The following is a 23190-nucleotide window of genomic DNA, read 5'->3' as shown; positions in this document are numbered from 1 at the left end:
CCCCTACAAAAATTTACAATTTAGACCAGAAGAAAAGATATGGAAGAGAAAGATAGAGAAGGAGAAGATTGAAGGAAAACCTTCAAGAAAATAGAAAAAAATCTAGCAATGGAGGCTAGAAAAACCCTCCCAAGGGAGAAACCCTAGAGGGAACCAAAAAACCCTCCAAAGGAGAAAACCTTTTGTTAATAACAGGTAACGGAGGACTGTATAGAAATAGTATTGGTATACTCCCTCCATGTTTTTTTAAGTATTACAGTTTGACCGACACATAGTTTTAGGCAATTTAATTGACTTAAATAAAATAAAAGGTAAGTGGGGAAGTTGAAGTATTAAAAAATTGTACTCCGTAAAAGAAAGATAGTGGGGTTAATAGTTTATTAAAAAGTAATTAATGTGAGAGGAAATATATAATTAAAAAAAAAGTAGTAGTGGGTTTGGGTGGTGACCATGAGAGGGGAGAAATATAATATTTTAATGTAGCTTTTTGCCAAAGAAAGTGTAACACTTATTAAAACGCAGCCAAATTTGATAAGTTAACACTTATTAAAACAAAGATGGAGTATAAAGTTAAAGTAATGTCCTCGGTACAAATGGAAGATGTAAATTTGCAATGCCCTACTTGATAGCTTGATACTACAACGCTCTTCACGTTTTCTGTAGTATTTCGAATGGGCCAGTCATGGGTCATGGGTGTTGGGGTGTACGATGTTAACTTAAATCAAAAAACTCTTTTAAGGTTACAATAAACGTAACTTTTCTTTTCTTTTTGTGTTCTTTTAGTTTTTTGTGTTCTCTTTGTCAAAAAAAAAAAAAAAATAAAAATAAAATACAATAAACGTAACTTGTACGGAGTATAATGGAAATAAATGTCGTACAAGACCATTTTAAGACAACCCGTACACAGCCAAATTACGACGGAAGGCCGTCGTTGCCATTTTTTACGACGAATTTTATAATATTGGCTATGTTTTTTTTTTTTTTTCGGTCCTAAAATAGTCTTTAAAATTTTTAGTGAAACTAGAGTCTTTGCAAGTGTATCAATAAACTGATATAGTCTCTAAGTTTTTAACAAGCTAAATGCTCCATTTTAATCGATACATTTGCCATTTTGCCAACACATTACTATGACTAATAATACTTCTATTAGCAATAAACATAATTATAAAAATTTGATATTTAGATACTATACATTAAGACAAATTTTAGAATTACAAACATGACCTTATCGATTAAGCATAATTGCATAAACCTTGGTTCAAGTGGTGTACATGGATAGTACAAAAGTCAAAATAAAGCACTTATTAAAATACGGATGGAGTATTGTTTTAAGAACAAAGGGATACTTAACAATATTAACCTTCCTAACATACTTATGTGCTCATCAACCAAGTGATCGATGCACTTATTCAAATAATGGAGGGAGAATTCTTATCTTAGACCAAACATTTAGATTTATAGGAACCAAATTATTTCATAATCTTCTCCAAATCCATAATAAAATTATCAATGTAACCCTTCATAAATCCTTGGCTAACCATAATTTGTCTCCACTTAGCATGATTGTTTCTAATTAAACACCCCACTTCACTCTTCTCATCCATCACTAACTTAATAGCATTACACAAACTTTCCTTAGACACCCACCCATTCTCTGCCTTCTCCACCTCTACAGCCACCTTCAACTCCCCTGCCATCAACCTTGTATTCAATATTTGGTCACCCAATTGCGGCACCAACACTATCTGACTCGCCGCCATCAAACTCTCCCACATTGAACCGAACCCACAATGGTTCACAAAGCACCCTACTGAAGGGTGTGCTAGTATTTGAGGTTGTTGCACCCACCCGCCATGCACCACACCCCTATCTCCTACTCTCTCCTTGAACCCCTCGGGGAGCGCCTCCTCGATGGTGGCGCACCCCTTGGGTGGCTTAAGCGCAGCTAGGAAGAGTAATTTTGTCATTTCAAATCCGATGAGTAGCTCCTGGAACTGATCCTTCTCAAGGATGAACTGACTCCCAAAGGCACAAAACACAACCGAGCCCGGCCCGAACCCGCCCAACCACTCAGCCCATTGGGCTTCAAGTGGGATGTTACTGTTGTCATTTTCCGGAAGTACCGGGCCGGTGAGGATCACTGGCTTGTTGTATTGGGCCGACACGTAATCACAAAAGTTGCCTTCAATCTCACGGCAAGTTCTAATGGCAATGGCATCACATGATTTCAATGCAGTAGTAACTCGTTCGTAAAAGGTGAGCCCGCTGCCAAAGTCCTTACCTAAGAAGAGCAAGCTCCGGGCCTCAGGCCCGTGCAAGACTACGTTAGAGGAGGGGTAGCCCGGAGGAGGCTGGGCTACGTCCTCCTCAGTAACGGGTCGGTCCCGGGCCAAGTTACAGGCCGGGACCAAAGCGAGCGCAAGGGATGCAGCGCAAACCACATTATAATTAACAGACTTAATCCCAAGCCTAGAGGCGACCTCGGATGCCCAATGGGCGATATCGTAAAAAACTAAGTGGGGTTTGGGAGTAAGGCCTGTGATCACGCTCTCGACTTCAGGACGAGTGAGGTCGAGAGCGGCGGCAAGATGGCCATTAAGGTTGATGTGGATATCGGAGGCGGTTTCGGCCCCGAAAGGAAGAGGGTGGACGTGAGGGACATTGATAGGGTGAAGGGTAATAAGATTAGGGTAAAGCACAAAATGTTGTAACTGAATCTTGGCTTTGTTGGGTAATAAGAAGGTGATTTTGTGGCCTCTTTCGGCAAGTTTGTTAGATAGGTGAAGAAAAGGAGTCATATGTCCCACGGCAAACCATGGAAACATCACAAAGTGGAGTTGTTGTTTAGCCATTTCTATTTTCTAAATCTCTTGCAATCTTTTTTTTTTTTTTTTTTTTTTTTTTTTTTTTTGTACGAAAAAAATGGAGTAGAATAATGGGGTTACCTTCGACTCTATTTATGGAGGGAGTGTAGAGAGGAGGTTTTTGCTTTTCCACACGTTTATCGGTTTTATGGTTGGAAATTTGATAGACGATGTATGGAGTGTTATGTTGTTTAGTATTGAATATTTCCTTAAATATATTGTCTTAAAATATTTAGTAAATACTCCGTTCTCTATCCTATTTTGCTCCATTTTACGTTTTAAAGACACGTTATAAAACAAATATATCTTTTTTAAATAAGAAATATATCTTTATTTTCATAAATGTGATCTTAAAAATATATACAATGACACAAATCTAACAAAATTTCACATGAATATATTATTTGTTATAGACTATTGATAATTTATGGTCAAAGTTTCGAAGTTTGACCTAAAATTTGCAATTTTGTGAAAAAAAAAGGACGGAAGGAGGAGTTGTTTATATATGGATACTCCGTATTTATATATTTTCTTTACAAAGTACGTAGGAAATAAAGATTGAAGTATGAAAAGTAATTTACAATATTTATTTATTTTTTAAAGATGTGATATTTTAATATACTATGATTTCAAATGCATATTTTCAACTATCAATTTGTATCTCTTGATATTCAAATCCATTATGTACTCGGGCCAGGTCATTTCAGATTCACTATGTTTTGTGCAAGGTTTGAATCAATTCGGATTAGTATGGGTTTTGGTTATGTTCAGATTAATTAGATTATTGAGTCAAGTTAAATTTTAGGTTAAGTTTAGGTAGGGTCTATTTTTATCAGGTTAATTCAGATTGGGTCAATTTGTATCAGGTTGAGTTTCAGGTCGAATCAAATCTAATTGGATCATTTGAGGTTAGGATGAATTTTATAATCAAGATTTCTAATCAAGTTCGAATGGAGTCTTTTCCGATCAAGTCAACCTTTGAACATTTAGGTAATTTAGATTTAAAATTATTAGATTGTGCTGTTTCGAATTTAGCCACGATCAATAATGAATTCAAGATGGAATATTCAAAATACGTAGTATGTAATACGGAGCGTGAGTGGACTTGTGAGTTTTAACTTTTGTAAGATTGTGAGCAACAGCCCATCAAGCCCTACATTTTTCACAAGACAAACACAATAGGCCCAGTCTAGAAAGTAGATTTTGGGGATCCACTTTTTCACTTTTTGTAAGTAAACATCCATCTTTTCATTAAGTCATAGACTATAGCTCAAGTGGTTAGAGTTTTTCTCTCAATTCCAGGTGATCGCAAGATCAATTCTCATCATCCACCCTAATGACTTTTTCAACACCAAAAAAAAATTTATCACTTGTCATTTTCCTTTTTTCCTACGGTATTAGTCTTGTGTACAGCGGATGTACTTTAATTTTATTGTAAAACGGTCAGTTTGAATGTGACTTTAAATATTTTTATGGTAACTTTAACCGTTGAAGGGTAACTTTTAATTTGTCGTTAGTTTAAATTTTATTTTAATGTGTAATTTCTTATAGATACGTTACTCCCTCCGTGTTTTTTTTAAGTGTTACAGTTTGACCGACACATAATTTTAGGCAATTTAATTGGCTTAAATAGATAAGAGGTAAGTGGGGTAGTTGGAGTATTAAAAAATTGTAAAAGATAGATAGTGGAACTAATAGTTTATTGGAAAGTAATGAATGTGAAAGGAAACATATAATAAAAAAAGTAGTTGTGGGTTTGGGGACCATGAGAGGAGAAATATATAATATTTTAATGTAGTTTTTTGCCCAAAAAAAGAAAGTGTAACACTTGTTAAAACAGGGTCGGATTTGGGTAAGTGTAACACTTATTAAAACACGGAGGGAGTACATACTATAAAAACTAATATGATTGATCTAATACATTATAAGTATTTGTAAGAAAAAAATTATTAACAGATAAATAATAACTTTTGCAGTATAAGGGTAACTTTAAGTACTTTTAACGTAACTTTAACCCGTTTTACAATAAATTAACGTACACCCGTCTTTTTGGAAAATTTGTGTAAAGGGTAAACATAAAGCTAAGTTTAAACAAATCTGATCATATTTTGCAAATGAGCAAAAAAAAAAAAAATGGTCCTCTTTTCAACAAATCAGCAAATAATAATACCTCATTTTATAGAATAAGAACAATAATCAATAGATTAAGAGCACGTAATATTATGATTATTTTTTCTCTTTTTGATGACACATAATTAAGAATATTAGCACATTTTGATGACAAATAATTAACTAAAAATATAGTCATATGAAATCTTTTTTTATTCATCTTGATTTAAACTTTTATAGCATGATATATTAAATTTATTTGATACATATATATATAGGGGAAGGCTCTCGTGAGAATTTTTCTTATGTGAAAACACTCTTTATGTTCTAAACTTTTACTCATATGTTCTAAATTTTAAATATGATGTTCTAAACTTTTCCTTAGGTGTTCTAAATTAAATCAAATATTCTAATTTAGTATTCACATGTTCTAAACCATAAATTAGTTAAGTTTGATGTCATAAATTTTAAATAATTTGTTTCAAAATTATAACTTATATGTTCTAAATTTTAAAACGTGTATTCCAAGATTTTTAATTATATGTTCTAGATTTTAAAGCGTATGTTCTATTTTTTTACACGTATGTTCTAAATTCTTTACTCACACTTTCTATATTCTATATCAGTTTGTTCTATATTTTTATTCACATGTTCATAATCTTAAATCAGATGTTCTAAATTTTACTTATATGTTTAAAATTTCATAAAGAAAATTTTATAAATTTTTAATCACTTGTTCTAATTCTTAAATCAGATGTTCTAAACATATTATTCACACAAATGTTCTAAATTTTTACTCACATATTTCAAATTTTTACTCATATGTTCTAAATCTTAAATCAGTTCTCATATAAGTATAATTTCTCACATATGGACCTATTCTCACCGAATCCCTCCCCTATATATATTTATATATATATATATATATATATATATATATATATATATATATATATATATATATATATATATATATATATATATATATATATATATATATATATATATAATATTTCTATATAAGAGAGAGAGAGAGAGAGAGAGAGAGAGAGACTCATATAAGAACCCTCCTTTATATAAGAACCCAATCTTATATAAGAACCAATCTCAGCCCTTTATTAGTTTTGATGTAACCATCTAAAATTATCCTTTAGTAATGATATTTCTGTAATTTTGAGAAATTCGTATTTAGAACATAGAAAAAACTTTAGAATATAGGTAAAATTTTGGAACATAAGAAAAAAAATTTAGAACATAAGAAAAATAATTTAGAAGATTGCAAAAATTTAGAACATAAGCACACAAAAAAAGTTAGAACATAAGAAAAATAATTTAAAACATAAGTTGACAAAATAATTTATAGCATAGGTAAAAATTAATAACATAAGCTCAAAAAATAATTTAGAACATAGGAAAAATTTAGAACATAAGCTGAAAAAATAATTTAGAACATAGGAACAAATTTATAACATAATCTAAAAAACAATTTAGAACATTTTGAAATAATTTAGAACATAAGTAGAAAAAATTTAGAATATAGGAAAAACTTTAGAACATAAGCTTGAAAAATAATTTAGAACATAAGCTGAAAAAATAATTTAGAACATAGAAAAAAGTTATATATATTATATTTTTACTTGTTTTTTTTTAGATCTGCGATATTATTAAGCAAAATTCATAATTGTAATGACAAAAAGATAAGATCTAATTCAGTCTTTAGATCCATGTTCAAATTACCCAAAATAATAGAATTAACAAAATTTACATTCATTAAAAGCATATGAATATACCGTGAAAGAATATAAATGAAACCAAGAAATTACATAAACTATTTGTGATTCACCTCTAGCTTGCATTTACATCATCTATAGTGTGAAAACCAAATTCATAGATCAAATTACATTATAGAAAGGCAGAGGAGAACAAGCGATTGAAGGTCAAAATATTTAATATTTGAGCCATGAGAGAGGATGAGATGAGACAAGAAAGAACACAGATGAGAAAAGATTGAAAGAAGGCAGAAGAAGAAAGAAGGCGGGTAAAAGAGAAAGGGCATTTAGATACTTAGGGTTTGTGAGGGAGTACGAACACCATATCTGGGGGAGTACGAACACGAAACACCGAAACTGAAGGAAGGAGATATGACCAGACGGTGGCCGGACTGAGTGTATAAGTGAGGTGATGAGCGAGGATAAGGGTTTTGGTGAGGCACTAAGTGTAATACCCCGTATTTTTATAAGTATTTTATTTAAAGTATGTATTTTATAAAGTATTTAAATAGTTGTAATTATTTTAATTAAAGTATTTTAATTAATATTATTATAAAAGGAAAGTTTATTTAATTATTTTATTTAAAAGTTGGGGTTTTATTTTAAGAAAGTTTAATTTTTAACAAGTTTTATTAGGAAAGGGATTAGGAAAAACTAAAAGAGGAAAGTTTAGGGTAAAGGGTTGGTAGAGAAGGGGTATAAATATCCCACTTATGAGGCAAATCAACTTTGCCCAGAGTGGAGAAAACCCAAGGTAAGCTTCTCCCCTTTTCTCCTTACTTTTCTTTCTTTTTTTTCTTCCTCTTCCCCTTCCCCTTTTTCACGGCCGGCCACCAACACCACCACACACCACCGCGCACCACCAGCACACGGCCATCAGCCGCGGCGGCACAGGCGGCAGCAGCCCAGCTGTGCCGTGGTGGCTGCTGCTGCCGTTGGTGTTCCTCGAAAAAAAATTTATCTTCCTTATTCTAATTTAATCTATGCTTAGATCTAATTATAAATTATGAGTTTTGGGATTAAATTTTGATGTTTGAATGTTGTAATTATGTTAATAAATTTTCAGATTTGGTTTTTAATTAAAAAGCCCCAATTTTTGAAACCCTAGGTTCTTGATTTATGAAATTATGAAAGTATATGATGTGTTAATGTTTAGATCTTCAATTTAAGTGCTTTAAGACCAAATTACAGCAAGTTTTAATTAGAAATAAAGTGCTGGAATTTTATGTAGAACCCTAAACATTATGTTTTTGAAGGAAATTTAAATTACCCATTAAGGGGGACTTAATTATGGTGTTTTAAATATAATTTCAGCTTATTCTAATTAATTTATGAGGGGTTTTAAAATGGTATATATTGCTGGAAATTTGTTAAGAGTGGATTTTAATGCTCTATTATAATTTTAATGTGTAGGAGACTTCGAAGTGAGCAATTTTTACTAGTCGTGGCGATTTTAAGATCGTATTCAAGGTACGTTCGCGTACTTAGCATAGTTATGTTGATGTAGTAGCATGCTAAATGCGTTTGATTAATTAAAAATAGTATCATGCTAGGTTTGGAATGGAAGTTTGTGATTTGGATGTTATTAGTGATTGAATTGAAAGCATGATTTACTTGTGATGAATTATTGAATGGAAATTTATAGTTTGGAATATTATTTATGAACCACGTGTTTATTTATGGCATGATAGAGAGCGTGTTTAATTAAACTAATTGTTTAATTTTGTTTGGAATATTGAAAAGGAATTTTATTATGGTTCATATAATTTTTATTGATGCTTTAAGCATGAGGAAGGAGCTATATAAGTGTCTATGTACACAAGGAATAATTAGTATGTTGGTGTCTTTGTGCACTTAAGGTGTTTTTAACACCGAGGGATAGGATTTTTGGCGCTTTATGCGTTTAAGGTGTCTTTGACACTGAGGTAGAATTAAAAAGGGTTCAACATTAAATATTATGTGGTCACTAAATATCCAAGAATTTAATTGGTATGTTTGAGTGATTGAATTGTTATTGATGATTGAATTTTTTATGCTTTGAGAGTCATCACCAAGTCTAATAATATGTAAATAACGTAAAGTGAAAGAGATTACGCACCAAAACTCTTGGAACGTATATACCTTGAGTATGAACATATGGGGGGGGAGTTATGTGACTTTATATTTGATCATAACTTCTAACGGAGTACAGGACGCTGTATATTCCTTTTTATTTTTATTATGCGCTGGAATTCCGCCACCTATGTGTGGCACAGGTTTGTTGCTGGCACGGTTAGCTCCCGTGTCAGTTAACCTCAATTTATTGGGGGGGTATAGTTGGAAACCCGTTCGATGCGTAATCAACGCTAAATGAATTATTTAGTGTCTAGTTAAAGTGTCTTGTTGATTGTTGAGTATGCTTGTAAACAGGTATATTGAGGTAAGTGCGTGTTGATAGGTAAAAGCATGTTAGTGTGTTTAATTACGCTTATGTACTCAGCTTTGCTGATTGTGTGTGTTTGTGTGTTTGGCCATGTCTTTATCTTGGCCCTACGATGATCCATTTTAATGGAGAGTAGTGGGGGCAAGTAGAGATACACTTTTCAGGTATTGAGGCATGTTCATGACGGGGCATGAGTGAAGAGAGAATCATGCTAGCTTTCATTAGGATATGATGTGTTTTATGCATTGAATATTTTATGATGTTTATTTTGTTGACTAACACAAAAGTTTGGTTGATTCGGTTTTGAATAAGGGCCTTAAATGGTTCCAAGTTGTAATGGATTTTTATTTGACTTTGGTTTTGTTGATTTCAACTTTTCTTTCGTTGGTTTGGCTTTTGAATTGTGTTATTTAAATAGTTTTGGTTTTTAAGTCTTCCGCTGTGTATCTTTGATAGTAGCCTTAGCCGTTTTCACGGTGGTGGTAATGTCTTAGATAATCCTAAACGTATTTTCAAAGAGTAAAGGGTGTATTTAAAGGAAAGGAATTTCTAGGGTGTTACACTGAGGAATGAAGGTGGAGTTATATTCTGGAGGATAAGGGTTTTGGGCGCAAGTCAAAAAAGATGAACGAGGAAATTAGGGTTTGGCATATATATGTAGGGGAATTGGGATGGAAATCTTTATGGGCTTAAACATTTCGGTTTGGATTTTGGTTTTCGGTTTGGATTTTGGTTTTCGGTTTTTTAGGAGCCCAAACCGAATCCAAACCGAAATAATTCGGTTTCAGTTTTTTGGAATCGAACCCAAACCAAAAACCGAAAAAACAGAACCGAATTTCTAATTTGGTTCAGTTTGGATCGGTTTTTGTCCAAACTACTTTCACCGCTACTAACCCGTCACTCGGAATCGCCCACCCCTCAACGAACAAGCCCCATCAAATTACCAGACAACCCCTTTCCTTTCCCCTTACCCTCGTCGCAAAGCCCTAACTTCGACGCAAAACCCTAACTCCGGTGGGTTGTTTCGTGGTGGGGAAAAGGAGGGGTGGCTGTTTCGTGATGGTTTAAGGGATAAAGAGGGTGGTTGATTTTTTTAGGCTGGGTGGCGTGGTAGGTTGTGTGGTTGTGTCATGGTAGAACGAGGGCGAGGGGGAAAGAGAAGGGGCTCGCTAGTAGGAGTAGTTGCCTGCACGCCGGCCGAGGGTAGGAAAACTTTCGCCTGACGCCGGCGTTGTTTGGGGAAGGGGGGGTCTGAACTATCCCGACCTAACCGAATGTGACCCGATGGCCAAAAATGACTTGACCCAAAATTGACCTGAAACCCGAACTTGACCCGATTTTAACCCGAGTTGATTGACCTGAATCGACCCGAAGTGATTTGATTCCTGAAATGAATAGGGTGAAATGGTTAATTACTTAGTTTAGGGCTTCTTTCTTTCCTAATAAGTAATAGGTACTCGCGTATTTTTTATTCTTTTAACAATTTAACATTTTTTCCAACTATTTTTTGTAAGTGAATTTATTTTGGTGACCCGACACAAACTTGACCTAATCTGAACTAACCCGACCTGAATTGACTCGACACGAAATTGACCTGAAAATTGGTCCTAAAAATTGACCCAACCTGACACGACCCGAAATTGACCCGAAGTACTGACCCAAAACCCAAATTGACCCGACCCGGCCCGAACATGACCCGAATATTTGCTGACTCGAAGTTAACTTGAAAATTGGTCCTAAAAATTGACTCGACTCCACATGAACTGACAGGACCTGAAATTGACATGAAGTGCTGATCCAAAACCTGAATTGACCCGACCCGGCCCAAACCTGACCCGAATATTTGTTGACCCAAAATTGACCCGACCCGAATTGACCTGACCCAAACCCGACCCGTATGACCTGTTTTCCAAGTCTAGGTTGTATCAACTAGGTAATGCAGGTTTGGCCATATTAAATGGATCAACGTGGGTTGGTTTGAAAAAATGGACCCACGACACACCCACGCCTTAACTCAAGTTGTGTCGGGATCGAATCTAGGTCAAAATGGACCGATCCCACACAACCCACTTGTTGTGTCGCTCGAGCGGATCTGGGTGTGCTGTGTCCAACCCGACCCATTAGACACCTTTAGTGATAGCTTAGGATACGACATATTCACCCTTGTTCCTAAGAATAATTACCTTCAGTCAATCCCACTATTAAAACAAGAAGTCAACTAATGTATATATCTTGTTTGGTACCAATTGACTTCTTTTCGATACAAAAATTTGGTACTTTGGCACGGTGATAATAAAAAATATGTGTGAAATTACCATAATACCCTACTCGAGTTTATTTCAGATATGCACTAAGACTAAGACCTTGTTTTCTTCATCTTAATAAAAATAAAAATAAGTCCAATTCAATAAAATAAGTTTGGTTTATTAAAAAGTGATATCAACGCAGGTATATATTTAATAGACAACTCCCTCGAAAGAAAGGGTTTACTCCTCGAAAGAAAGAATAACCTCCATCTCGAACGCTTCTTGTGTGCCTCTGAGCGCCGTCACTTACGCACTATGGCTGACGATTTAGCCTTGCGATACTCATCTCTCAGACTAAATGAGGAGGAGGGGGATTTGATTGATGCGAAGGACATTGATTGCCTGGAATCAGATGAGAACATTGATCTGGTATTGGTCAGGAGACTCTACACCTCTCGCCCATACAATGTAGAAGCCTTTAAACGTACTATGATGAAGGTATGGGCCCCTACTAACAATCTTGTGATTAGGGTTCTTAGCCCTAATTTGTATGCCTTTCAATTGTCCATTGGAAGGATAAGGAAAAGGTCTTCAATGGGAGACCTTGGTATTGGGAGAAGTGGAGAGCAATCTGCTTGTGCTTAATGACATTAAAGGAGACGAATAGTCGGAAAAGGTTCAATCAAATCGTTCCCCTTTTTGGATTAGGGTTATGAATTTAACATTCAAATGTAGATCAAACACATATGTGAAAGCCTTAACTGCAAACCTTGGAGAATTTATGAAGACAGAGGATGATGTTCTAGGACTCGGCCACTATCGTCGAATATGAATCATGATTGATGTGGAAAAACCTCTACGATGTTTTCAGTGGATGAAGGACAAAAAGGGCTCGAGGGTGAAAATTGAATTTAAATATGAACGTTTGCCATACTTTTGTTTCGCTTGTGGAGTCATTGGCCATTCAGAGAGGGGCTGCATTTATGTGTCGGAAGAAGAAAGACTAGGGAAGCTGGGATAGGGGCTTTTCCTTCGTGCTTCTCCTAGAAAGGGGCACACCAAGCAGCATAAGGAGATCGCACAAATTCAGAGCCGGCAAAAACTCTTTGTAACCAACTAAATTGACCCGACAATTGCTGTAAGCTCAATTCAAGCATATGAAGAAGCTGAGACTGAGAAATTGGCACATGGCAATGAGTTACAGGTCCAAGATAGAATCTGTATAGTGCATGACAACAGGGGTAATCCTTCTTCTAAAGTGAGGTGTGTGACTGGAGTTGTAGAGGAGTATCAAATGGCACAAGCACTCAAATTTTCTTTGGGGGTTTCATCTCTGAAATCGCGGAACAGAAAGGTGAAAAAATTCAAGCGATCTCAGGACACATCACACAACGAGATGGAGACAGATATTCCAGTTTTAAAGGGTAGGAGTCGGAAGATAAAATCTCTTCCATTTGATGAGTAGTTGCTGACAGAAGGGGAATTTAGTGTTGTGAAGAAGTTAAGAGGAGATTCGACTGTGGTAAGACATTATGAAGGAACTCAAGTAGCGGTGGTTGGCGATGACCAACCCTAAGAAGGACAATGAGTTTATTATGTTGGAACTATCGGGGCATGTGCAACCTCAAGTAGTGGTGTTCAAAAAAAACCCAACCCGATTGTCACGACCCGATTACCCGATGTCCCGGTAAATACCCGATGGGAAATTTGGAAAAAAGAATCTGAATTTTCGGGTCGAGTACCCGACCCGGGAAAATTGCATGCTATTCGGGTCGGGACATGGGCCGCATTTTTTAATTATCGAGTACCCGATTACCAACAATAAATTAATCTCTTCCTTTTAAAAAAAAAAAAAAACTCCCTCAAACTGAGCCTAACCCACTTAGAGTTTAGACATTCAATTAGGGTTCTCTCTCTCTCTTCGTATTTCTAACATTTGGTCCAAAAAAACACCATAGTCAATCTCCCAACACTTGTCAACGGATTTTTCTCCTAGATCTACAATCCCACAACAATTCAATTCAATTCAATATCTCCCAATTCATGACAATTCATCTGAATCAATCCAATCACCGAGTCTAAAGAGTCAGTGACTCAGCCATGGCGGACATCTCAGACTCGGTGGTGTCGATCTGAGTCCCCTACAAACACCTCAAGCAAGCTGCTGAGGTTAAATTGGTAGATTTTGATCACAATTCTCCCAATATTTCTAGGGTTGTTAATGGCAATTCGCTGGAAAATCACCTGCATTCGTCAGATTCGAGATCGGAGAAGAATAGTTTGTTGAAATTGATACTTAGTTGTACAGTTGCCGCCGCTGTTGTATTTGGTTGGGCGCTTCAGCTTTCTCTTTTCACTCCTTACATTAAGGTCATTTTTTTTCTTCTTAATTATTGTTGTTGTAAATTCAATGTAATGCTATTTTATATCATAATTGTGTGATTTTTATGTGGATTTATGTCCCGACCCGAATAATTCGGGTACCCGAAACCCAGGTACTCAAGATATTCGGATCGGGGCATGGGACAAATTAACAACTACAGAAACTCCGAGTACCCGTATTTTTCGGGTACCCGAAAACCTGGGTACCCGGATTTGAACATCCCTAACCCCGAGTCACTTCGAAGGCTCCGTAAGTGGAGTATTGCAGCCCCTGATTAAGTCTTTATCTCCGAGACTATGATCTGTAAAGAGAGGGTGGAAAATCTCAAGGAGAAAGTTGGTTTTACTAATGCATTTGGTGTTTCAAGTAGAGGAAAATCGGGAGGGCTTTGCTTCTTTTGGAGTGAGGAGGTTAATGAATTTGCATTGGTATCTTTTCCTCAACACCATATTTGTGGTGATGTGGCAAAAGATGGTGTGGTGTGGAGATTCGTTGGTCTTTATGGTTGGGCGGACTTGAGGAGTAAGCAATATATGTGGTCTTTGATTGATCACTTATGTGGTGAGGCATCGATACCAATTATCTTTGGCGGTGACTTTAATGAGATCCTATCATATGAAGACATAGAAGGGGGTGTTGATCAAGAAAGAAGGGACATAGCAAAATTCGGAGAAACCATGGATAATTGTCAGCTTTGAGACCTTGGATTTGAAGGGAAGTGGTGGACGTGGGAAAGAGGTGACTCCATCCAAACTCAGGTGCGAGAAAGGCTTGACAGATTCATTATTGCATCACCTTCTTGGTTTGACCTTTACCCTCAATCCTATGAGCATTTACTACGCTTTACATCAGATCATACGCCAATTGTGGTTTGTTCGAAAGATAGTAAGACAAAAGAGAAGAAAAAGAGAAAAAACTTCAAATTTGAAACTACTTGGCTCTTAGATGATTCTTGTGAGGCCGATGTATGTATTTCTTGGGCATCGACAGAGGGGTGTAAATTGGTGCAAAGAATTAGTAGCATGGGAAGATCCTTGATAAAGTGGAGCAAAGACAATTTCGATGATCTTGGGAGTAAAATTGAGAAGGCCAAGAGTGCATTGAAAGATGCACAACAACTTCCAATCTCGATTTCTAGCTGTAAAAAATGTGCGGCTTTGGAGGCTGCGTATTGGTATTTAAGATCACGTGTGTTAGGGGTAAGGGATGGGGACCGAAATACCAGTTATTTTCATCATAAGGACTCTCAGCAAAAGGCTCGTAATAGAATTAAAGGTCTTTTTGACAATGATGGGGAGAGGCAGGGAGATGCAAAGAAAATTGGAAAAATTGTTTGGGATTACTACTCTAGCCTTTTCACATCTTCGGAGCCCAGAAGTCAGACATCAATGAAGTTTTGCAGCATGTAACTTCGTTTATTTCTGTTGATTTGAGTGATGAGTTAATGAAATCGTACACAAAAGCCGAGATCTTTGAAGAGCTACAACAAATACACCCATGCAAAGCGCTCCCGGGACGGGTGATATGCATGCTATCTTTTATCAGAGATTTTGGCATATTGTTGGCAATGATGTTGCAAATTTTGTTAGTAATATTCTTCAAGGTAATTCCTCTCCGAGCCTTATTAATAATACTAACATAGCTTTGGTTCCGAAAATTAAGTCCTCATCTGACATGACAGAATTTAGACCCATCAATTTGTGCAATGTCTTGTATAAGCTCGTATCTAAAGGTATTGTTCTCCGTCTTAAATCTCTTCTCCCGAGAGTCATTACAGAAAATCAGAGTGCTTTTGTTCCGGGGAGACTTATTACTGATAATGCTCTCATTGCTCTTGAATTGTTCCATACTATGAAGAAGAGGAGTCAGAGTAGGAAAGGCACGTTTGCGTTAAAGCTCGATATGAGCAAGACTTATAATCGTGTTGAGTGGGGGGTTTTTTTGAGGAAGTTGTTGCTTACTATGGATTTTGATGGAAGATGGCTCTCTTTATTTATATTTGGGCTATTAACACCATTGATAAAATATGTTGGTGTATAGGAAAAAGAGAATTCCAATTAGATTAGTGCTTATAAATTTGATAAATTTCAATTAAATTTTGCATTTAATAATTTATTTAATGAAAACGAAGTAATATATTTATTTAAACAATAAAGAAATATAATAATTTATTCTAAAAATATGGGGGATTACACTAGTACCGTTTGTTGAACAAGTGTAGGTTAATTATTGTCCTATGGAGATATCTCCCAATGTACTCTCGGACACTTTGCCCCTTGATTAATAAATTGCTTCGGTGCGTTTCCCTAAAAAAAGTTTGGTATATTAAAAGTAATTAGTTAAATAAAAAACAGTAACTGTATTGTAAGGAATAAATATAATAAAGAATTAGAAAATTAATTTTTAATCTGTAAAATTAATTTCAGTTGAATAAAAATAATTTAAATTCATCAAAAATATTATCATTTCAGCATAAATAAGGTGAAGAGAATAAGATCTTACTCTTCTATTAGTAGCTCATTGTGTATCCATCATTAGAATAAATGAAAGTAAAAACATGCAACAATATCCTTTCTATTCTACCTTTAAGATAGAGGTGTTAAAAGCTAGTTTCCTTACAAAAATAAATAAATTAAAAAAAAAGGTGTTAAAAGCTAACTTAGACAAAATGATCCGATTTAGAATTTAATCTTCATAAATAAGAGAATTTAGCATAACTCAAATCCGAAATGGTCCAATCCAAATTGAATGAGCTAGATCGGATCTTAGGGATGTCAATGAGGCGGGGCGGGGCGGATGTTGGCCTTCCCTTCCCCATCCCCACCTAATATTTTCATCCCCATCCCCATCCCCATCCCCGCGGCGGGTCCAATTTTCATCCCCATCCCCGCCCCACCGGGTACAACTCCAAAACCATCCCCGCCCACCCCCCACTTGGATATCCATCCCACCTAATCCCCACTAAAGACCCGCCTAATCCCAACCCAAGATCCACCTAGGCCTTGTTTGGCAAGTGGCTGTTGGCGGTTGGCTGTTGGCTGGTTTACTTGGCTTGTTTGACCAGCTGGTATGTTTGGCTGTTTATAATGGCTTTTGAAATTGGCTGTTTAAGCTGGTTGTTTATTAAAGTGTTTGGTAAATTAATTGTTGGTTGTTGGCTGTTTATTAGATAATTTGTGGGCCAACAAGCCAAAAGCCAACAAAAAAAGCTACTCAAAGCAGCTTTTTCATTTTGGCTTAAAAGCTAGCTTTTTCACTAACTAAAAAGCCAATTACCAAACACATTTTTTGGCTGTTTGACCACATAAAAAAGCTAAAAGCTAACCAAAAAGCCATTTACCAAACATGGCACTAATCTCCGTATCTCAAATACACAATCCTACATAAATAATACGAATTATAAAATAAAACATTCTACATACATTTTTGTGTTATAATATAAGTGTCATACAAAGTATTATAATTAATATTGTATTTCACGTAATTATTTTATAAATAGTATAAAAATATGTAAATTTGCTTTAAAAGATATATAGATGTGGGTATGAGGTGGGGATGGGGCGGGTATGAAGTGGGGCGGGGCGGGAATGGGGTGGGTACAACTTAAAATCCACCCCCGCCCCATCAACCATGGCGGGTATGGTTTTTATCCCCATCCCCGCCCCACCACTAGCCAAAACGAGACCCATTCCCACCCTATTGGGGCGGGGATGGGGCGAGTCAAATAGGAGACCCGCCCCACTGACATCCCTACCGGAACTCGACCAATAGTTTGAATTGACACCTATACTAAATTACTAGCTACAACAAGTCACTCGAGTAGAGTGCTCCACTAAAACATTACTTGTAAACAAGATATAATTGCCTATCATCATTAACACACATCATTATTTAAGCTTCTATCATCAATTACTTGGTACTAATGATATATGGAAAATAAATGCTCATTATCCAGGACCATCTACCATGTCATGTGTAAACAAATATGAATAGCGCAGCCAAAAATCAATCACTACAAATTTTATTATTAGAAAAAAACTTGGTTGTCATATGATTAACAAGAAAAAATAAAAACCCTCTAATTAATTTTGTTTGTTGCCTGTACAAAGCAACAAAAATCCATAAAGAAAAGATGAAGCACATGGTTTGTTAGCTGGCATGACCTTACTATGCGCCTCACTCTCCCACCTTTGTAAGCAATTAATCCTTCCTACCCGTTTTTTTATAAGTGTTGAACAAAATTAAATGAACTTCAATTCATTCTATCCTATCTTTATCATTTTAATTAATTGTTTATTATAATATCATAAGTTCTAGTTTCTTCACCCTTTTCACTCTAATCCACCGATTTTATAGTATAGTCCGCATATCAGGTGGTAATATCACTTTTTTTTATTGTTAATCATTAGAAACCTTATCATAATTTGGTAGGTCAATTATAATTATCATTGCATGCGGACAAATTACAATGACGGATGTAGAAATATAAGTATTTTGTACAATTTGAGTGGGTTTAAATAGTTATTTTTAATAGCAATTTATGAAAATATCTCAAATTTTGAAATATACAATTCTAAAATAAATAATTCGTATGTATGAGTTTGACTCACTATTAGCTTTAATTCGCGTCCTGGATATGGTAATCAGTTGATTGGATAACTTAATCATAGGTTTGAAGTTCAAGCTCTTTAAAAACTTGATTTGTCGAATTTGCCTATTTGAATTAGTTGGAGTCTAACTAACTCAAAAACAGATAATTTAAATTCACTAACAACATCTTTGTCATTTTTTTTTTTACCGGCAAACATATTTTGTTATATAGAGATACATACAAGTTTGTTATGAACTCAATCATGTAACAATAAATACTTTTAGTAAAGGATATATATCCATTGAGATATGAGGAGTAAGTTTTATCCTTTTACAAATTGTACCAACTTAAAATGACTACAATAAATAGGATTGATACCATTATACTTGCATAGAACATAGTTACATTTCTTCCAAATGATGCAACTGTCACATAGGGGGGTTAGACTGTTAGAGGGTGTATAAAATAAGGTATAATACAAAAATTGTGACCATATTATATATAAGATGATTGCCTAAAGTCACATGGCCAACCCAAGTCAGCCAATTCACAACTATCTATGTAACAAACTTTATAAATTAAACTTAGATCCATCATAAATAAAAAACCTTGGATCTCCCATGTGGGGTACATGTTACGCGTATAACTTGTCAAATATTTTTGTTTTTTGGTGCACAAAAGTCTTAGACACATTAAGATTGGTTAAATAACTAGCTAGAATTTCAAGTATAATTTTGGCAATGGAAGAGAAAAATGGCCATGTTGTTGGTAATCTCTTTGAAGATAGTTGGTTCTTTGGAAATAGCTTGTTAAGTAGATCAAATTCGTCCAAAACTATGGTAAGGTGTAACTCCGATCCTTGTACTTCTTCCTCGAGTAGTATTAAAAAAGAAGGGTTGATATCTGATCAGGATCACCCTGCAATGATGAGTAGTCTCCTCCGAACACCATCGCTTCCAGTTGGGTTCGGAGGAGATAGGAAATATCAACTAGGTGATGATGATGAGGAGGAGGACGAGGATGAGGAGGGGCCGAGGATGGGTGATTTAATAATCCAAGCAATGCCATTGCCTAAGCAAATGCCTAGGAGAAGGTTGGATCGAACACCGTCTCTTCCGCCTTGTAGGGGGAAAGAGGCTGTTTCGACGGTGGCAACGACCCGAATCCCGAATGGTGAACGGTTGAGTCGGAGGGAGTCATTAGACTCGTCTGTTATGTTGCAAGAGAAAGGTCCTATTGCTGCAATGACTAAACTTACTAGAAGAGCATCTATTGATTCTTCTATGTTGTTGCCTCCTAAGTCAACTACTTCTAAGGTATGTAAATTTTACTACTTGTATGTTTTAGGCATGATTAAAATGTTCATATTGTTACATGTGCATATGAAGTCTAATACTCTTATGTGTTTCCCTTCTTCTAAGCAACCTTGCTAATGCTTCTACTTTTTATTTTAATGAGCTCCAACTATTGGACTTACAAACTAATTAATGCATTGTCTGAATTTCTGCACATATTCCCTTTCTTGTAAGCAAGAATGGTCAAGTCGGATTAGTGTCGGTCACTCTAATTTATAGGTTGAATTCACTAATTTTTGAAGAACTAATGATTTATTCACTTAAATTTGAAAGATTTTACCAGGCACCTACTGTATGACGTAAGTTCATTTAGTCAAGTTTGAGTCTACTACTATACTCGGGTAGTCTCAATTATTTCGGAGTTTGCTATGCCTTCTTGAACTAAATTTGTTAGGGGTCATAAAATTTCGAGTTTGTTTTGATCCATGTTCATGTTTGGTGCCTGGTCCATCAAGCTAACATTTGACACGTAAATGATTTGTTATGATCTAGATTCTAGATTAATGTAACAAATAAGTTCACAAGTACATTCTACATTAACTATTGTTCTTTTAGACTGTTGTTTAGTCAATAAGGGACACAAATCATGATAAGAGTGAGTGCTTTTGTCACATGAAAGTATACTTTTCCCAACAATTACTATTATGTACAGTTTTTGTTTGACAATTGTTCTTATACAATGTTTCAACACAACATTGGAACTTGACAATTTGTTTATGTTGTTACAGGGCACGAAGCAGAGTATGAGCAACTCCAAGAACCGACCACACCGGAAAATGGAGTCTCTTAGCATCAACAGCCAAGCAAAACCCGACACGAAAATCGAAAAAATCGACAAGAGCAAGTCTCAAAAGAGCCTAAGCGACTTAGAAGTTGAAGAATTACAAGGTTTTAAAGACTTAGGCTTTTCTTTTGATTACGAAAAGTTAAGTCCAAGTGTAACAAAAATACTTCCTGCGTTACAAAGACGAGCTAGCCTTGATAGTAATCATGTAGATATTGGTAAGGTAAGACGGCCTTATCTTTCGGAGTCATGGCAAAGAACCACCTCGTCTCCTTTATCAGCACCTCCAATTCCTAAACGAGGCGATCCAAAAGCCCCGTCAAGTGATGATATGAAGGCTCAAATCAAATTTTGGGCTCGAGCCGTGGCTTCGAATGTGCGCCAAGAGTGTTGATCATCATACAAAAAGGAGCAAAATTACTCATCACTAATTATGACTTTTTTTATTTTTACTGAAATTTAATAAATTTAGGAATGTTGACTTTAAATAAATTCAACCTTGGTTTTCATAGCCAGGGCATTGACTTTTAACAGCAAAATTTTTGTTACTTCTAAGGAAAGTAAACTGGGATTTGAAATTTGCAAAATATCACTAATAGATTAATAATTTATAATGGAAGGATGGTGGAGTAGTGTGTTGCCAAGTAATGCCAACATATTGCCATGTATGAAAAATAATGTAATTTTGTAAATTGTGACATGATCATTATTATATCGATATATTAATAATCTTCAAAGATTACTTTGAACAATTTTGCCTCATGAGTCATGACTCATCATTTGCTTCTACACTCATAATTAAAATATAAAAGTTTAAAAAAAGAGATTAAATAACTTGCATAAAAAAATTTCAATGTCGACTTCATAGTTTATCTAGCAGATTTTGTACAAGTTATCTACGGATTAGATTGTTGTACTATTTGTTTTATTAGTGGTACGTTAGTTGGTATCATATTAACTTATCACATTTGCAAATACATACCTTCGACAATTAATGACGACCTTATATATTATGTACAAGGTTATTAATTAAGTGTTTCTATGCAAAATACATCAAGTGTTGATGATATAATAAAGACAAAAATTGAGGCTTTCGATTGAGAAAGTAACTTAATGTCGTGTTGTTCGTACAAACGAAGAACTAAACCCCACCCCCAAACAAGTAATATCTCCATCCAGTGAACAATTGCTAGCAATTCTTTCTCCTACATACTAATTAAGCAACATATTTCCTTTTGTTAGATTTCGGAAAAACTCCTTGGGTTGGAGTGTGTACCATTGAATAATATATATAGAGTTACAATGCTAGTCCTAATCATGTTAGGAAACCTAGTACGATAAGAATACAAACTATATCACAAATATATATAAATATATCCTACTCTGCGACAAATATTATAATAATCCTATAATATCTATCACACCCCACAGTCGTAGCGGGAGGAGGGCGTACGCTAAGGCTGGATCTAAAATCCAGAAATAAATCTCGTGGTAGGCCTTTAGTGAAAATGTCTGCAAACTAATATCTCGAAGGGACATGCAGAACCCGAACTTCACCCATAGCGACCTTTTCTCGAACAAAATGTATATCCATCTCCACATGTTTGGTGCGTTGGTGTTGAACTGGGTTGCCAGAAAGGTAGATTGCACTGACATTATCACAATAAACAATAGTAGCCTGCCGTAGAGGACAATGTAACTCAAGTAAAAAATTACGAAGCCAACATGCCTCTGAGACAACATTCGCGACGCCTCGATATTCTGCTTCTGAACTCGACTTAGACAGAGTATGCTGACGCTTAGATGACCAAGACACGAGGTTGTCCCCAAGGAAACAACAATAGCCCGATGTGGACCGTCGGGTATCGGGACAACCTCCCCAGTCAGCGTCAGTGTAAGTAATAAGTCGATGAGAAACAGTCGGATATAAATGTAAGCCGTGATCAATGGTACCCTGAACATAACGCAGAATGCGTTTCAATGCCTCATAGTGAAGTTCCCGGGGATCATGCATAAAAAGACACACCTGTTGTACCGCATATGCAATATCTGGCCTAGTAAAAGTGAGATACTGAAGAGCACCTGCTAAACTGCGATACAAAGTAGGATCCCGAAAAGGTGGCCCTGCATCTGCACTAAGTTTGGACTTAGTGTCAACTGGAGTGGCTGCAGGTTTACAAGAGGCCATACCTGCACGCTCTAAAATCTCTTGTGCATACTTTTCCTGTGAAAGTAGCAAATAAGAAGGTTTTCGGGTTACTGCAATACCCAAAAAATAACTCAGAGGACCCAAGTCAGTCATAGGAAACTCGGTTTGTAACTGAGATATGATCCATGCACGCAACCTGTCAAATGAGGTAGCTAATATAATATCATCAACATAAAGAAGCAAATATGCCATATCATCACCCTGTCGGAAAGTGAAGAGAGAAGTATCACTCTTAGAAATGACAAAGCCCAACTTAATAAGAAAATTTGCAAAGCGTTGGTACCAAGCTCTGGGAGCTTGCTTTAAACCATAGAGAGCCTTGCGGAGACGACAAACATGATTGGGCGCTCTCTGATCTAGAAAACCCGGAGGTTGATGCATATAAACAGTTCCTTTCAAGTCACCATGTAAAAAGGCATTTTTGACATCTAGTTGATGTATCGACCACTTTTTAGCCA

At 35.8% G+C, this 23190-nt stretch overlaps 2 protein-coding genes and 1 pseudogene across 2 annotated transcripts; 2 read left to right on the top strand and 1 right to left on the bottom strand.

Annotated features, from left to right (window-relative positions):
* Window positions 1–1250: 1250 nt before the first annotated feature.
* Window positions 1251–2878, bottom strand: LOC145605737 (UDP-glycosyltransferase 79B6 pseudogene; annotated as a pseudogene).
* An 11211-nt stretch (window positions 2879–14089) lies between these two features.
* On the top strand, window positions 14090–15202 carry LOC145604227 (uncharacterized). Its single transcript, XM_081660164.1, has 2 exons — window positions 14090–14480; window positions 14646–15202. Exons 1-2 carry the CDS (start codon window positions 14090–14092, stop codon window positions 15200–15202), a joined length of 948 nt encoding a protein of 315 aa, XP_081516290.1.
* A 3909-nt stretch (window positions 15203–19111) lies between these two features.
* Window positions 19112–21001, top strand: LOC145606113 (uncharacterized). The gene is made up of 2 exons (XM_081662169.1): window positions 19112–19700; window positions 20468–21001. The coding sequence occupies exons 1-2, from the start codon at window positions 19125–19127 to the stop codon at window positions 20915–20917; spliced, it is 1026 nt and encodes a 341-aa protein (XP_081518295.1). The 5' UTR covers window positions 19112–19124; the 3' UTR covers window positions 20918–21001.
* The last annotated feature ends 2189 nt before the right edge of the window (window positions 21002–23190 follow it).

Source organism: Chenopodium album, chromosome 22, assembly GCF_948465745.1.
Source record: "Chenopodium album chromosome 22, dcCheAlbu1.1, whole genome shotgun sequence".
Classification (NCBI taxonomy): Eukaryota; Viridiplantae; Streptophyta; class Magnoliopsida; order Caryophyllales; family Amaranthaceae; genus Chenopodium; species Chenopodium album.
Note: the sequence above shows the minus strand (reverse complement) of the source record. Positions and strands in the feature narration are given on the sequence as shown.

Excerpts from the sequence above, each read along its gene's own strand:
- LOC145606113 (XM_081662169.1), top strand. The coding sequence starts at position 19,125 with ATGGAAGAGAAAAATGGCCATGTTGTTGGTAATCTCTTTGAAGATAGT. Across the intron at positions 19,701-20,467 it reads CTAAGTCAACTACTTCTAAG|GGCACGAAGCAGAGTATGAG; the intron begins GTATGTAAATTT and ends ATGTTGTTACAG.
- LOC145604227 (XM_081660164.1), top strand. The coding sequence starts at position 14,090 with ATGATCTGTAAAGAGAGGGTGGAAAATCTCAAGGAGAAAGTTGGTTTT. Across the intron at positions 14,481-14,645 it reads CGGAGAAACCATGGATAATT|ATCATACGCCAATTGTGGTT; the intron begins GTCAGCTTTGAG and ends GCTTTACATCAG.